The sequence below is a fragment of the Brachyistius frenatus genome, unplaced genomic scaffold (genome assembly GCF_029030835.1).
Source record: "Brachyistius frenatus isolate BFR_SWC_R1_liver_20210118 unplaced genomic scaffold, ASM2903083v1 Contig_11, whole genome shotgun sequence".
Taxonomy (NCBI): Eukaryota; Metazoa; Chordata; class Actinopteri; family Embiotocidae; genus Brachyistius; species Brachyistius frenatus.
Window position 1 is genome coordinate 4604099 of NW_027210610.1, and position 15327 is coordinate 4619425.

Genomic DNA, 15327 nt, shown 5'->3' on the forward strand with positions numbered 1-15327 from the left:
AGTCCTCAAGAGTAATGAAAACATTGACTATGTACCTTATATATATATTGTACTAGTCGTCTTAAGATATATGCATTTGGTGCTCTATTTCCCATTTATCTCTAATATACAGTGTAAAGGTTCTTCTACTCAACACTACACTTAAAAACTTAAAAACTGATATTCTTCTACCAACAATGTTCTTGTATGAGCTGCACAGTAGCACAATAACAAGCTTCAATTTAATCATTTCTCTTGAAAATTATCACCAGCAATACTTGTCTTCTCCAGCTCAGTGGTTGCAAGGTATCAGCTCAGTGCTACACAAACAAACAAAACCTTGCATTTTATCCCACAGCCCTGTGATACCTTCACTGCCAACATAGTGGTCAAATTAGAATGAATGACGGAGTAGTTTGTGGTAGTTAGTCTGAGCACACACACCTCCAGAGAATTTAGCAGCACTTTGAATGATATTAGAAGTCAAAAAACTAAAAAGCTTACATAAGCAGCTCCATCAATGGTTACAGAACACCAAGTAACCCAAAGGAGACAATTGGTCATGCAAATCATGAAATGCACTGAAAAAACTCAAATGATTAGACTGTAAAAATACCAGATTTAAACAGACCTATTTAAGTCAGGTCATTCAAGTGAATGTACATTTATGCCAATAGCACAATCAGTCCTCACCACAAATCCTCCTGCAGTCAATCAGATGAGGTGCATTCAGGTGAACCTAGTTCACCTAAATGTACCTCATCTGTTCAAAGGAGATTCCTCTCAGGAGCCCTGTTTGAATAATTAGAGTAGACGAAAGAAAGAAAAAAGGAGGAGAGGAGAGGAGAGGAGAGGAGAGGAGAGGAGAGGAGAGGAGAGGAGAGGAGAGGAGAGGAGAGGAGAGGAGAGGAGAGGAGAGGAGAGGAGAGGAGAGCGGAAATATAGAACGAATGGAAAGGACAACAAAGAGCTGGTGTTCCTGTGGTACAGAAAGATGTGGAGGTGAAGTGAGGAGAGGAGTGAGTGAGGAGGAGAGTCAAGGCACTATAATAGTTTGAGTCCTAATCAGACTGATAAGATATGACAACCTCAGATCCTTAGAGCCAACATAATGGCAATATTCTCTCTATATATCTCTCTCTTTCACACACACACACACACACACACACACACACACACACACACACACACACACACACACACACACACACACACACACACACACACACACACACACACACACACACACACGTAGATGCTGGTCGTTTACGCCGAGGAATCGGCTGTCAGGCCATGTTCACACATACACTTCAAAAACATTGCTGCCTCTGCAACTCCGAAATGTATGGGTATAATGGAAAAACTGATTATTGAACAGTACAGTAAACAACTCACCCAAGACCTGACCAATCATTTAGTTTGTATTTACGTCATGCTGGCAATTGATTGGCTTCAAGCAGCATAAAGCTGGACAAAGCATCAAAGACTGTGCCATAACTTTATTTTGTCGATCTTTCCCACACCGACCAAAACTTTGCAGCACTGCGTTGCACTGTCTTGTGTGAACGTCCATCTGTTATTATTTGTATGTGATAGGGGGGAGAGGGGGTGCTAGATCTACGTTGCACCACGAACGTCTTGCCGTGCACTTTATTGTTGCTCAGTGCTTGACACAAAACCTCACCTGAGCACCAAATGCCTTGAGGGCTTTTTCTCCTCCTCTATTGATCTTCTCCCTCTTCTGGGGATCAGCCACCTGCCTGCACAGCTGCTGCTCATTTGCTCATTACTTCTTTGGTATATAAAGGCAGTTTGCCAGGTGCTGTTGCTTGTTGTTGTGTCTGATTCAGTCATGTCTGCTTGATACCTGTTGCTGCCATTCTTCCTGCTGATGCTGCAGTATTTGCTTGCCCGAGCCTGCCTGCCTGCCTGCCTGCCTGCACGATGCTGACACTAAGCTTTGAAAGCCCAGCAAGTAATGACCTTCTCAATATTTCCATGCCTAAGTTTCTGTGTCGGCTTGTGGGTCTACATTTTTGGTTTGAATCATTTGATATATTCCAAATGACATACTTCGCTTAGTACACTTACAAATAGTACTCTTACATGTTTGGACTCTTACCGTTCTGCACTAACCATGTGAATGCATCCCCCACCAACATATCTGCAGCTTTAATTATTTTACCCAGATATGAACGTGTTTTTTCGCCCTTTGTTTAACACACTCAATAAACACACTGATGGCTTCTGTCCAGCAGCAGTATGGTGCTACTTAGTGAAAAATAAACACTTTTGTGCTGCTTCTGTAACAGCTGCAGCTTCCACTGATGCCTTCATTTTTTAATTCTTTACATCGGTGGTCCTGCGTCTTCCTCTACGTAGCCAAGTTGGCGACCGTTTTGAGTGCATCATCTGGGTACTAGTAGCACACTGCATTGTTCTGTACTTGACAGCGTGAACGCACTCAAAATAGTGAGTATTAGTACACAAGTACACATTTTGGAACACAACAAGAATGTGTGTTTGGTTATATCAGGCTTTCCTAGAGTGATCTGGTTTTGATAAAATTGTTAATTGTGGATAACCAATCTCACATGGTTCAATTACATGCTATACTAACACCAGTTTTTTCCCTGGCCAGTTAAACATAAAGGAGGCAGATAAACATCCATTTAATAAAATACAGTAATTTTAAGAACAATGCCGTGTTTAACCCCAGTTAGAACTGAAACAATTACTTTATAGAGATAATCATGTTAGAGCAGTTTAAATAATGGATAATTTAAGCTTAAACAATCCAACTGAATTTATAAATTGTTTTGGCAAATAACAGGTCTCTGATTATTTTATTATATTTCTGCATATTGATGCATCATTAGCTACAGCCCTATTTCAAGTAAGACACATCAGCGAGTGCAAAACCAGGGGCAATGACTCAGCTAAGTGGACTCATGTTTGACCAGTTAAAGTGTCCTTTGTGCCGTCTCTTTTAATGAATAGCCATAAGCTATACAGCACATTATAATAAAGTAATGTTGTTATAGGTTCCAGAGCTGCAGGTGAAAACTACAACTAGTGCAAGGTAAAGGTTGTCTAATGTCCTCAGAGTGAAGGGCTTTGCTTTCAGTGCTTGCTAGAAAAAAAGCAGAAGCATACTATCTTTGTTAGACCGAGGTTGAGCCTTTAACAACTGGTGCAAATTCAACAGAGGCTCATTGACATTATTTATTTTGTATTCTGAAGGCGGGAGGTCTCATTTTTAATGGAGTGGATAATCAGGACATTCAGGGATTAAATTGTCCTGTTTGACGACAGGATGCAACTTATCGTATTGAAGCTTACATACCAGTCTCTTTTAGCAGCCAACTTCATCAAGCAGTTTTTGTTTGCCACGGGCTTCCATGCTAACAATACACATGGAAACATCTCGCATCTAAAAGGGATTCATTGACCTTAAACTGTTGCTTTTGATCCATCTTGTAAAGGCTGTCAGTGTTTGTCTAGAACACAGATATTGTCGATGATTATTTACATTATCAATGCCTTTACTATCGCTTGCACATTACACATCCTAACTCTTGCATTGCCTTAGCAGTTCTATATTGTTGTCAGTGCTTTTCTATTTTATTCATTGTGAGACGGTGCGTAATAATGTTGTCAATAACAAAAACTGTAGTATAGTATCTTAGTGTTTGCAGCGGCCTGGCTGTCTTTCCCAGACTTTTTTCTTTGCTGCATTTTCATCTCTCCCGGCTCCCTGTTTACCCACAACTCCTGGCAGATATCCTTTCTATACATTTACGTCCTCATTTACTCCACTTCATTACTCACCATAACTTTGTCTCTGCCTGTGTCTCCCTCCTCTCTTCTCTCAATGATGGGCAACAGGAGACATAGCTCAGTAATGGCTAGTAGATTTCAAGTGCAGCATGGCAGGTGCAGCGTTAAAGTATTGTATCATAGGAGCGCGATGTCGTGTACAGTGGCTATGTATCAGTGCGGTTAAGCACCGGTGCACATTTGGAAATCTGTGCAGCGGTGTTGGTGTGCATGTCTTGACATTTCATATGTAAAGTTAGTGTTAATTTTACCCGATAGATGTGTTATATTTCTCCCATCGGGGGTCTTCATATTACACACACCACAGCAATATCGCACTATTATAACTCAACATTATGGCCTGGCCACATTCGCATACAGATGGAGCCACACTTGCAAACTCTCTGCTGTATCTATGTGTAATGGTATGCAGTAGCTATACATACAGATTCAATATGCTCTTTACGCACATTAGAAATGAATCACATATTTATTGTGTGTGATGTTTTTTCCAGGTTTTGATAATTTTGCTTCTTTCCCAGTTGGTTTTGTTTCTTTTATGCTGCATATTTGCTACACAGATTGAATATGTGGACGTGCATGTGTGCCCTATATGTGATTTAGAGTGTACCGTGGTGTGTTTTTGCCGGCAATTGAATTTCTTATTTTGCTTTTCAACTCTTGCTTGCTTTGCCTTTATGTTCAGAGTTTTTTTTGCTAATCAATAAATAGCAAAGCCTGTCTTTATACCAGAACAACTGAATCAGACATAACACCAAGAACTCATTCTTATATATATATTCCTTACCAATTTAGCAATTTAGGCAGTCACTGTTTTTGTTATAGATCTTCAAAGAAAACTAAGATGGGATCTGTATTCACACACATTACAGCTGGCAGTGTATGGTGGAAAGTTGTAAGGGTTTTTCAAGCTGTTGGTTTTTTCTGACAATTCTTTGTTATTTACTCTAAAAATTAAGCTACACAGTATGACACATACATTACTTGTACATTTTGATTTAAGTTATTAAGAATTGTGCCCTGCTTTACCTACAATGCAATGCCTTACAAAACTATTCTGGTTTGTCTGTCGGAGATGGTTCTGACTGTAAGGATGTTCAACTAATGATCTCATTGGTTTTGTTTTCAGAATAAGGTGAATCCTCTCAATGTGACACCTCCCATACAAGCTGTGGACCAAGACAGAAACATACAGCCTCCCTCTGAAAGACCAGGGATCTTATACTCCATCCTCATCGGTACATTGCAAATGTTGGAGTTTTGATTTGTTGCCAGTTGGGTTGGTCAATTGGACATTCTATACAGTAAGAAAATATACATACCGAGAACAGAGCTGACCCTACCATTAAGAATATGTGCGTATTAAATAATTGTAGGCTGCGTTCATCAATCAATTATCAGTATTGTTTGGTATTATAGAATATATGTATTAAATGTGTGAAAAATTTAAGACAAACTTTGATTAAATAATTTGGTATTTTTGTTTTAATCAAAAACGGAGATACTTCTCTCTTTGAATTGACCTTGGTTACACAAAAATAAATTTAACAGACACTTTCTTTAGCCCAGAGTCTGACCTCAATGTTTAGGTGCAGGATTAACTTCGCAGAGTGAAATGTAAAGCAGGGTAACCAGTTTGCAGAGTACAATATATTACAAAAATACAGAGATGGAACCAATTAATCCCTCATAAGTACCTTAAGTTGAAAGTGATTTATAAGGCTAGCGGTGCACCACTGCTGTACGACATCATTACATCATTACAACACATTAATGTTTGAAACTGCAGAGTCACAAAAATGTTTTAGTTTTGCAAGCGAGGATGTGTTTAGTCTGTTTAAATCTACTGACATGACATGACACTGACTCGATTACATTTCCCAGACTCCTCCTGTGAAACTAATATCTGTCTGAGCAAGGATTATTAAAGATTGACAAAGGGGACATTTTCTTTTTGCAATTTTGCACCTCATCCAACGTTTATGATTTCATAAATAAGTAAAGGCATTTACATATAATTATCAGTGATAATTAGTTGGGGAATATTTTTAAAGTGGGCATTTTGCCTTTATTAGATAGGACCATTAGGGACAGTCAGGGATCAATCAAGGGAAAGACAGCAGGAGAATGACACAGTAAATGTCTGGCTGGCTCGGAATCGAACCGAAGACTCACTGCTGACAGCATTTGTGTCCATGTGGTAAACATCCTAAGTACTTGGCTATCAGGTTGTCCAAGATTTAATGTTAAATGCAGTGGTTTTAGTTGTACTTCATCCGACTGTACAGTGGATACAAAACATTATTTAAACAACAGACTGTCAAATTATTTTCTGGAACTGACTGTTGCCTAGTGGTTTGACCATGTTTGATTCCCAGCTGGTTAAACTTTTACGCCCTCACTCTCCCCGTATTCCCTGTCTCCACTACCATTATCAAATAAAGACAGACATGCCAAAAATAGTATTAACAAAGATCAGAATTTTGCAAGTCAAGGATATGTATTTGTTGAGGCCTGGACTTCCTGCTGTAAGAGCAAACCATGAGAAAAACATAGAACTCACACAAACAGCTGTTTCCACCAACATTGCAGGAATCCTGCTGTGTTGAATACATCATCCCTCAGTAGGAGCTGGACAAATCAATGCTAGCTATAAAGATGTAACATACACAGAAATGCACACTTGAGAAATGTGATTGTGCACATGTGCTCGTGTTGCCGCTCCTCTCAACAGAGCTTGATTTCCCCACTGAACAATGCAGCGTTCTAATGCATCAAATATGTATGTGTGTGTGTGTGTGTGTGTGTGTGTGTGTGTGTGTGTGTGTGTGTGTGTGTGTGTGTGTGTGTGTGTGTGTGTGTGTGTGTGTGTGTGTGTGTGTGTGTGTGTGTGTGTGTGTGTGTGTGTGCGCGCGCGCGTGTGTACATGCATCCCCACCTGTCGAGAGCTGAAATGAGAAAACTGGGAGCATTAGCCATGCCTTTCACCCCCTCTTTCATACTCCCCATGACACACACCAAACTCACAAATATTGATTCTTAAACCAATTACTGATGTTTTCTCCTCTCTCAAGTGTTTTTTTTTATTTTGGTGTAAATTTTGTTTTTGCTCTCCTCTTACTGGTTATGTTTGCTGCCTGCTCTCTCTTAGGTAAACCAGAGTCCCATGCAGAATATTTCAGCTTGAACAGAACCACAGCGGAGCTCCTGCTACTAAAGCCCATCGACAGAGAACTCTACCGCCAATTTGATCTGGTTATCAAGGTGAGAAACAGTGTAGGGCCGTTTTAATGTGATTTTCTCCCAGCATGTTTCTTATAGAAACAGCAGAGCAACCCCTCACCTCACCGTGCAACCCTTTTCCTTTTTTTTTTTTTTTTTACTGCTTTAATCCTAAATTATCCACCAAACTGTTGATCAGCAAATCTGTCAGCTTAAATAAAAACTAAATGTTCCTCCTCGGGTTATTTATTTGGCGCTTTGTGGTGTCTGTCAATTAAAAGTAGTCCTCCCTGAACATATTAAATGTCAGTAATTGTAAAGCATTAGAGCTATCCCATGCTGTGTGTACATGTTTTTGTCTCAGTTAGCCCAGTAATGGAATTACGCCACCAAACATACATCAGGTTCTGCTCGACTGAAAGTGAAAATGGAATTTCTCCTCTGTAGGATGTTTTTCTGTTGTAGCTAAAGGACTGTGTAGATCTGTCTATGAGTGTACCAAAACATTTAAATCCTTAAATGCTTGTGGGATGGTAAATCTGTTAAATCCTACAATAATTAATGAATGATGAGAGGAAGGGCGACGGGGCTCACAGAGCAGAGTAACAAAATAATATGTAGATGACGATGGCAGACAGAGGTAAGCTGCAAACAGAAAATAATATATAGTTGCATCAAAAAATATTCAGACATCTTTATATCATGCACACTTTATAGTCTTGTAGATTATATCTTAAATAAGTAAAAAAAAATGTAATCGATCTCGTAAAAACATTGTGGAATCGGAATTCGGAATCTACATGAGAAAAAAAACCCTCATCTCACAGTAGTTAAAATCTCCCATTTTCAGAAGTGCTCAGACTCTGTGCCACAGCTCTCCAGATTGTGGTCATTTGAATTCCATTTGTATTAATAATTCTGGATGTGTCCAAACTTGATTGGATTTCCCTTGTGGAAAATGTAATTGATTTGATTAAGTTCAGAGAGAAAAACACCTGTAATAAACCACAAAACATACTGTCTTTCAGGACAACAACCAAGCCTCGAACTCTGAAGTGTAGAACTCCATGATAAAACTGCAGCAAAGCATAGATAAGGACAAAGGTGTAAAACCATTTCTAAAGATGCGGGTGTTCCCAGGAACACAGTGGCATCTCACAATAATTGTGAACGGAAGAAAGAAAGTAAAGAAAAAAAATAGAGAAAACAGGACTTCACACAGAGTTGGCCGTTCAACAAAATTGTGTAACTGAGCAAATAGGTCCTTGGTCTCCAGGGTGACCAAGAACCCGACAGTCACTCTAACAGAGCTTCGGAGGTCCTCTGCAGAGATGTGAGACCCTACCAGTGGAACAACCATCAGAGCAGCACTCTATCAATCAGGCTGTTATGATAGAGTAAGTAGATGAAAGCCACAGTAAAAGGTACATGAAAGTTTGCCAAACAGTGTTTAAATTACTCTGAGACCACAAGGAAAATGATGATCTGATCTGATGAGTCAAACACTGAACTATTTACACAAAACTGCTGTTGAACACCAGGCACAGTTCATTACCAGCTAATACCAGCCCTACAGTATAGCATGGCAGTGGCAGTATCATGCTATGTGGGGTTTTCGGGACAAAGAGACTGATCACAATTGAAGAGAGAATGAATGGAGTCAAATGCAGAGAAGTCCCTAAAAAAAAAAAAATCCTACCTAGTGCAGTGACAGTTCACATATCAGCATGACAATGAAGCAAAGCAGAAAGCCAAGACAACACTGGAGTGGGTTGAGGGCAGGAGTCTGACTGTCCCAGAGTGGCCGCTGAAGCCCAGACTTAAACCCCAGAGAACATCTTTGGAGACACCAAGATGGCAGTTCGCAGACAATTCCCATCTAATTTGACAGGAAGGATGGGATAAGCTTCCCGAATTCAGGTTTTCAAAGCCTGAAGAGACTTACCCAAGAATACCCAAAGCTTTATGTCAGCCAAAAGGGTCTCTTAAGTATTGAATTAACAGTCTGAATGTTAGGCTGTTAGGCTTTTAGCAACACAAATATTTTTGCAAAAGTGCAGGGGTAAAGCAAGTGTAAATACTGCCTTAGCAGCAGAGTTTGTGGCTGGTCAAGTACAAAAGATTCAAAGTTAAATTGAACTATTATTTTCTATCTCACCGTCAGGCAGAACAGGACAATGGTCACCCCCTGCCAGCTTTTGCCAACCTCCAAATCGAAGTCCTGGATGAAAACAACCAGGCACCCTACTTCCTGCAGACCAGCTACCATGGCTACATCAGTGAGGCATCTCCAGTGGGAACCACCATAGCGATCAACGGCAGCCTGTCCGCACCACTGGCCATCATAGCCCTGGATAACGACGTGGAGGAGGTGAGGATAAATTCATACAGATCCGTTATTGACCGAACTAATGAATACTCATGGTTATGACCAATCAATTTATAATAGCAGTGAAAATTTAAACAGGATAATATAGATGTTCCTTTCTGCAACCTAGGTTTCTTAAAATGTAAAGTTTCATTGTATATGACTTTGATGTGCTAATATTCAAAAAGACTTTGCCCTTGTGCAAATAAATATAATTTTTGTAAATATGAAAACCTTTATTCAGATTTTTATTTCTAATATATATTTTTATTTATGCGTTTATTTGTTGTGTTTTAATCTGATACTCCTGAGGAGCCAATTTACAGTATATGATTTGTTGCTTTGACTTCCTTTATAGCTTACAGCTAATGAGATTCCTGTAGGTATAAGCCGAGTTCACTCCTTCTGTCTTTACCTCCTTTTGTCGAGTTCTCTAAATCGCCCACTGGTTGATGTTGACAAAGATTGTGCTACAAACCCAACAATCAATTTATTGTACATATCAATGCTCACTGACAAGTGTTTGATGATCACTTAACCAGATGGAAATTGACCGTTCATGAAGCCCCTAGTTACTGTTATATTAATGTACATATTACTGCCAGCAGGCCTGTCAAGCTTCCCATGTGGAGCATATAATGATAAGACTGGCAGATTTACTGCTCAGAAGTCATGCTTACTGTTGAAACAATACCTGCTTGACTTTAGATTTTCTGAAAATAACAACTGTAGCTGGCAGATTCATGAGCAGCAACAAAATAATTAATTAAGCAAACATTAACTCCATAAGGTAGTTGAAAACACAGTTTCCAGCGGAAGCAACAAATCAGTAAGAGACAACGGAGATAGGAACTCATAACCAAGATGGCCAGGCTTGTTTGCAGCGTGTCTTAGAGCAGACAAACTTGTGCCCTTTGTTTTTGATTTTAGACAGGCTAAATTAAAAGACATGAACTTTCTTTCTTTACCATGCAGACCGCTCACATATGGCAAAATCCCAAGATTGACAGTACCTTAGTCATAGCTTTGACAGCCAAGCGATGACTGGACAATCTCTACTCAGGAAAGGGATGTAGCCCATGGTCATCTGTTAATTAATATGCTTTGCTGGTATACTCACATTTACATTCGTAAAATAAAATCCTGGTCTAAATTGTTTAATTAAACAAACTCTTGCCTCAAATAAAATGAAACCATCATGTAGACTAAGCTAGCAGCTTGGTGACACAATTTAAACATACAAAAGTGAAGGATTGGTCTAGTCAAGTGTCCGTTTCTATCCTCCTTTTCGCTCTACTGAATCTCAGTTTATTGCCTTGCTTGCAGTGTTTGAAGTGCCCTATCTAATTTCCCTGTGAATCTGGATAGTAAAAACCATTTCCCTCCTTAAATTGCCTCTCAGTAATAATGTAAGAATTTACAGTGCTGCAACATTGTTATCGCCGATGCATTCCCAAGAGCTTAGTTTGTTTAAGATGTAGCATAGGCATTTTCACAAAAACAAGCTTTGGTTCATTGCTTTCTAAAAGACCCCAACAGCAGGGAATGAGCTTAGGGAGGATAATGTGTATGTTTTTGAGGCAGTTGATATACATTGAGTTATTTTTAATATCGCTAACCCTGGTCTTTCCTCCAGCATTAAGCACCAACAATGATGATCAGTCCTAATTGCTTTTATGTGCCGTCCATCACTTTCATTTATGTGTGCATACAAATTTGAGTGTCTGTGTGTGTCTGTAACTTGTGTGTGTGTCTATAACTTGTGTGTGTGTGCGCATGCTTATTTATGACTCACTATCCACACCGGCTACATCGACAATATTATCAGCTCCCCTCCCTGCTGAGCCAGCCTTATCTGGAATGAGAGCTCTCTCTAACACACACACACACACACACACACACACACACACACACACACACACACACACACACACACACACACACACACACACACACACACACACACACACACACACACACACACATATATCTACAGCGCGCACACACAGAGGAGATGACTGTGTAGGTAATGTCAGAGGAGAACTTGGGTGAGGATTGCCTCTCCATCACTGAGTATACCACACATACACAGACATACACGTACTAGCCCTCTTAGGAGAATCTCAAGAAAACATCATAGGTGTTTTTCGTACATATTCTCTTGTCTAAGCACCCCGTGCTCTCAGCTGTTTTGCATACGAAGCATCTGCAATCACAATGTTTCTCCACTGATTTATTCAGTTTTACCTTGCATTTCCTTGAATTTTGAAAAATACAATTTTCAAATATATACACGGAAAGCAAAGCATGTAACTAAATGCCTGGTGCTTTACTTCTTCAAATGTTTATTTCATATGTTCATCAAGCATCCAATCTATCAAAAATTCTATTCTAGTCTATTTCTTTAACCGTTCAAAGTATGTGTTCTTAGGAGCCAAAATTACATCACTACAGATGTGCCAATTACTTGGCTGAAATGTGTAGGAACCAAATGAATGTGACGCATGCCACTTGTAGCTGAGCACAATCCTTCCTTCAATGGGTAAATCAATGGTAAAGAAGAAAAGTTCACTGTTGTTATGCCCTCCCTATACTTCTAAAAAAAGAAACTGTTTCTCTTCAACAGACCCGGGATCCTCAGCTCCACTTCCTACTGGACAGTTATTCTCATGTTTTCTCTGTATCTGCCACCGGAATCAGAAGATATCTCACCCTGGTGCAGCCCGTGGACAGAGAGACACAAGACTCCTATACATTCACGGTAGCCTTGACATTTCTGTGCATTATATACAAAAGGTGTTTGTACTTGAGAGGGTGAGGGATAAGCGTCTGAATGCGTCTGAATAACTCCCCTCAAACCCTCGATAAAACCGTTACACTTGAATAAAGACATATATCTACAGAAGAGGTGGAAACTGGAAAACACAACGAGACCAGAGGATTGGGGGGGAAAAAAAGACTAGAAAGGTTAGAACATTTGGAGGTAGAGAAGAGTAGCTCTGGGTTTTTCCAACCCGACACATACCTCTGACTTGAAGCCATTTTACCAATAAGGAGGGAGAAGGGAGAAAAGTCGAGGCGTGGAGAAACTGCAGGGTATCTGACTACAAGTGGAAACGGATTTAGAAAGAGACTGGAATAATGTGGAGAGGAGAAGAAACATTTCAAACATAGGATGACCTGTGCATTATAGTTATGCCCTTCTATAAATGCGTAGAGTCCCGAATTTCACTTAGCTTCATGACTTTTCAATATTGGATTTAATTTTATGGCACAACACTACCTCTATAAATTAGTTTGGCGTGACAAGCAAGGCTTTTATTAATGATTGGATTGTTCTCAGCATCCAAGCCAGTAATGAACTCTTCCCCTGCTAAAAAAGATGCTGAAAATGAGACTTGTTGTGGTTACCGTCCACCTGTGTAAACCTCTCTCTGGCAGTTTTTCTGCTTTTGTCAGACTCTGATGTCTTTTGTCTCATTGGCTTCCCTTTGTACATTTTTTTTCTTCTTTTCTTTTGTGGCTGTTTTCCCTCCCACTCTGCCACTCTCCTTTTTTTTTTATTCTCTATCTTATTTCAGGGTAGTTTAATTCACTATCCTATTCATTGGCAGGCCACAGTGAGGTTACCCATTGGCAAGCACAGTATCTCAGTGTGTGCCACACCATATGAAGTACAGAGTTGTTGCCTCATACAGCAGTCTATTATCTGACAAGTTAAGCCTGGCAACACTGGCAGCATGAGCGTGTGCACATGCGTTGGTGTGCAGATTAATATGTGGCGCGATGTGTCCTTGAGTGTGCATTTAGCAATTTGGAAGTTAAAGATGGAAACCGCAGAAGGTCTGGTGTATTGATTGAAAGGTAGAGGTATACAGTAATCATCATGAAAGCCTTGAAGGAGAAATTAAACTCGAGGAAGAGAGAGGGGCTTTGAGAAATGGATGGGGATTTTCATTCGAAGGAGTCTCAGCTTCTTGGCAGATGAGCTTGTAAAGAAGATTGGTATCAGTGAAGAAGCTTCTTTTCTGTTGATATTCACCAGGTACGATTTATAAAATCTAGAGAAATACATGTAGTTCATTTTGGCAGTATTGTATAGACTGGAGTGAAAGCAGGCTGCATTCACAAAATACAAATTGTCATGTAGGTAGGGCCCAGCAGCCTGCTAAACAAACTTTAAATTAACACTTTAATTTTGAAGGAACACTAAAAGTGTTTTCATATCTATCTGGTTTGGTTTGGACCTTCAGACCCAAGTCCAGACAAAAGGGCTCAGATCACCAACGAGGTGGAGAACAAGAAAGGAGGAAGAAAAACAACTGAAAGAGAAGTAAAAATGAGACAAAGTAGCACATGAGGAAAGGAGGAAACAAAGTAATTAATGGTAATTTGGTCTGACAAAGAAAAGTCAACTTGAAAATACTGAAACCTGTTGCTTATTTTCTGAAAGGAAAGTAAGTGCTAGTAGTAATGCGACATTGTATCATGGCAAAATAGGAATATTTTCATCCATTCAAACGCAAAAGGCAAATGGATAACACTTTTGCTTACTGACTGAAAGCGAGAGGAGGAAAAGCAAGAGTGCACTTGTGTTTGTATGATAAGTAAGAAGCTGAAGCCAGCAAGGGGGGTTAGCTTTGTATTTATTGTATAGAGTGGCATCAGTCTGCTTTGTGAGAAAGTAATTAAACGTATTTCCCAATGCCAATTCTTCATTTGATAATTTATAGATGTTATACACCAATCATCCACAACATAAATCCACCTGCTCAATGTTGTGGTTATCCCCCTTGTGCGGTCCTAACGGCTCTGACTCATCAAGGCATACACAGTGCAAAACCTCTTAAGGTGTCCTGTAGTGTTTGGCACTTAGGCACTAGCAGTAAATCCATTAAGTCTTGTAAATTGTGAGGTAGGTCTCCACAGATCGGACTTGTTTTTCCAGCACATCCCACAGATACTCTGAAGGATTGAGATCTTGGGACTTTGGAAGCCAAGTCACCACCTTAAACTCTTTGTGCCGTAAGAGTTTCCTGAACAATTATTGCTGTGCAACAAAATGCATTGCCTGCAGAGAGATCCAGAATAGATTAGATTAGAGAGTTTCCCGAGTTTTCGGTTGCATTTCACTTGATAAATACACCCAGAACATGGACTTAAAGTGAAAAAGCACAAAGCAGTTCTACCTCAGAGAAAACAAGGAAACAAACAGATGTCAAGGACATATTCAACACATAGTCCGCCCACCTTCTCTCCACCTGCATTCTCAAAATCATAGCTTTTCCAACAGGAAGGAGCATTTTATTTCTTTGCTCTGTTTACATTGATCTGTGTGTGTGTGTGTGTGTGTGTGTGTGTGTGTGTGTGTGTGTGTGTGTGTGTGTGTGTGTGTGTGTGTGTGTGTGTGTGTGTGTGTGTGTGTGTGTGTGTGTGTGTGTGTGTGTCTTTGTCTCCTCAGCTTGAAGCATCAGACGGTGTCCAGCAGAGCATTCCAGTTACCGTGACAATAACAGTGTTGGATGCCAATGACAACACTCCAACATTTCCTAATGTCTCTTATAATGTCAACCAGTTTACTGATATGATGCCTGGAGAAACTGTGTTACAGGTACACACTGTCGAACACCATGGCCTTGATAACACAGTAGTTCAAACAACATACTTTATTGAAGCATATATAAAAAAAAAAAAATTGGTTTGGACACATGGCACTTTTTTGTGTGTCTCTTCCTAGCTGTCAGCAGTTGACTCCGATGCAGGTGAAAATGGTCAGGTCACCTATCGGATCTTGGCTGGCGACCAAGGACATTTTCTTATAGGCAGCAGGTAAATGGATTACCAGCAATGTTATATTCATTAGATTTTTATTTGAATATTGAATGGCCTGCAGTTAGACATTTTGGGACATGTGCTTG

The 15327-nt window shown here is 39.9% G+C and overlaps 1 protein-coding gene across 1 annotated transcript in view; it reads left to right on the forward strand.

Annotated features, from left to right (window-relative positions):
- Positions 1-15327, forward strand: part of LOC138617045 (protocadherin-15-like) — a 171894-nt gene that overhangs the window by 60685 nt on the left and 95882 nt on the right. Inside the window, exons 10-15 of the mRNA XM_069691698.1 lie at positions 4949-5057; positions 6971-7083; positions 9206-9412; positions 12036-12170; positions 14871-15020; positions 15147-15238. Coding sequence (XP_069547799.1) covers positions 4949-5057; positions 6971-7083; positions 9206-9412; positions 12036-12170; positions 14871-15020; positions 15147-15238 — 806 coding nt within the window. The remainder of the gene's footprint in view (positions 1-4948; positions 5058-6970; positions 7084-9205; positions 9413-12035; positions 12171-14870; positions 15021-15146; positions 15239-15327) is intronic.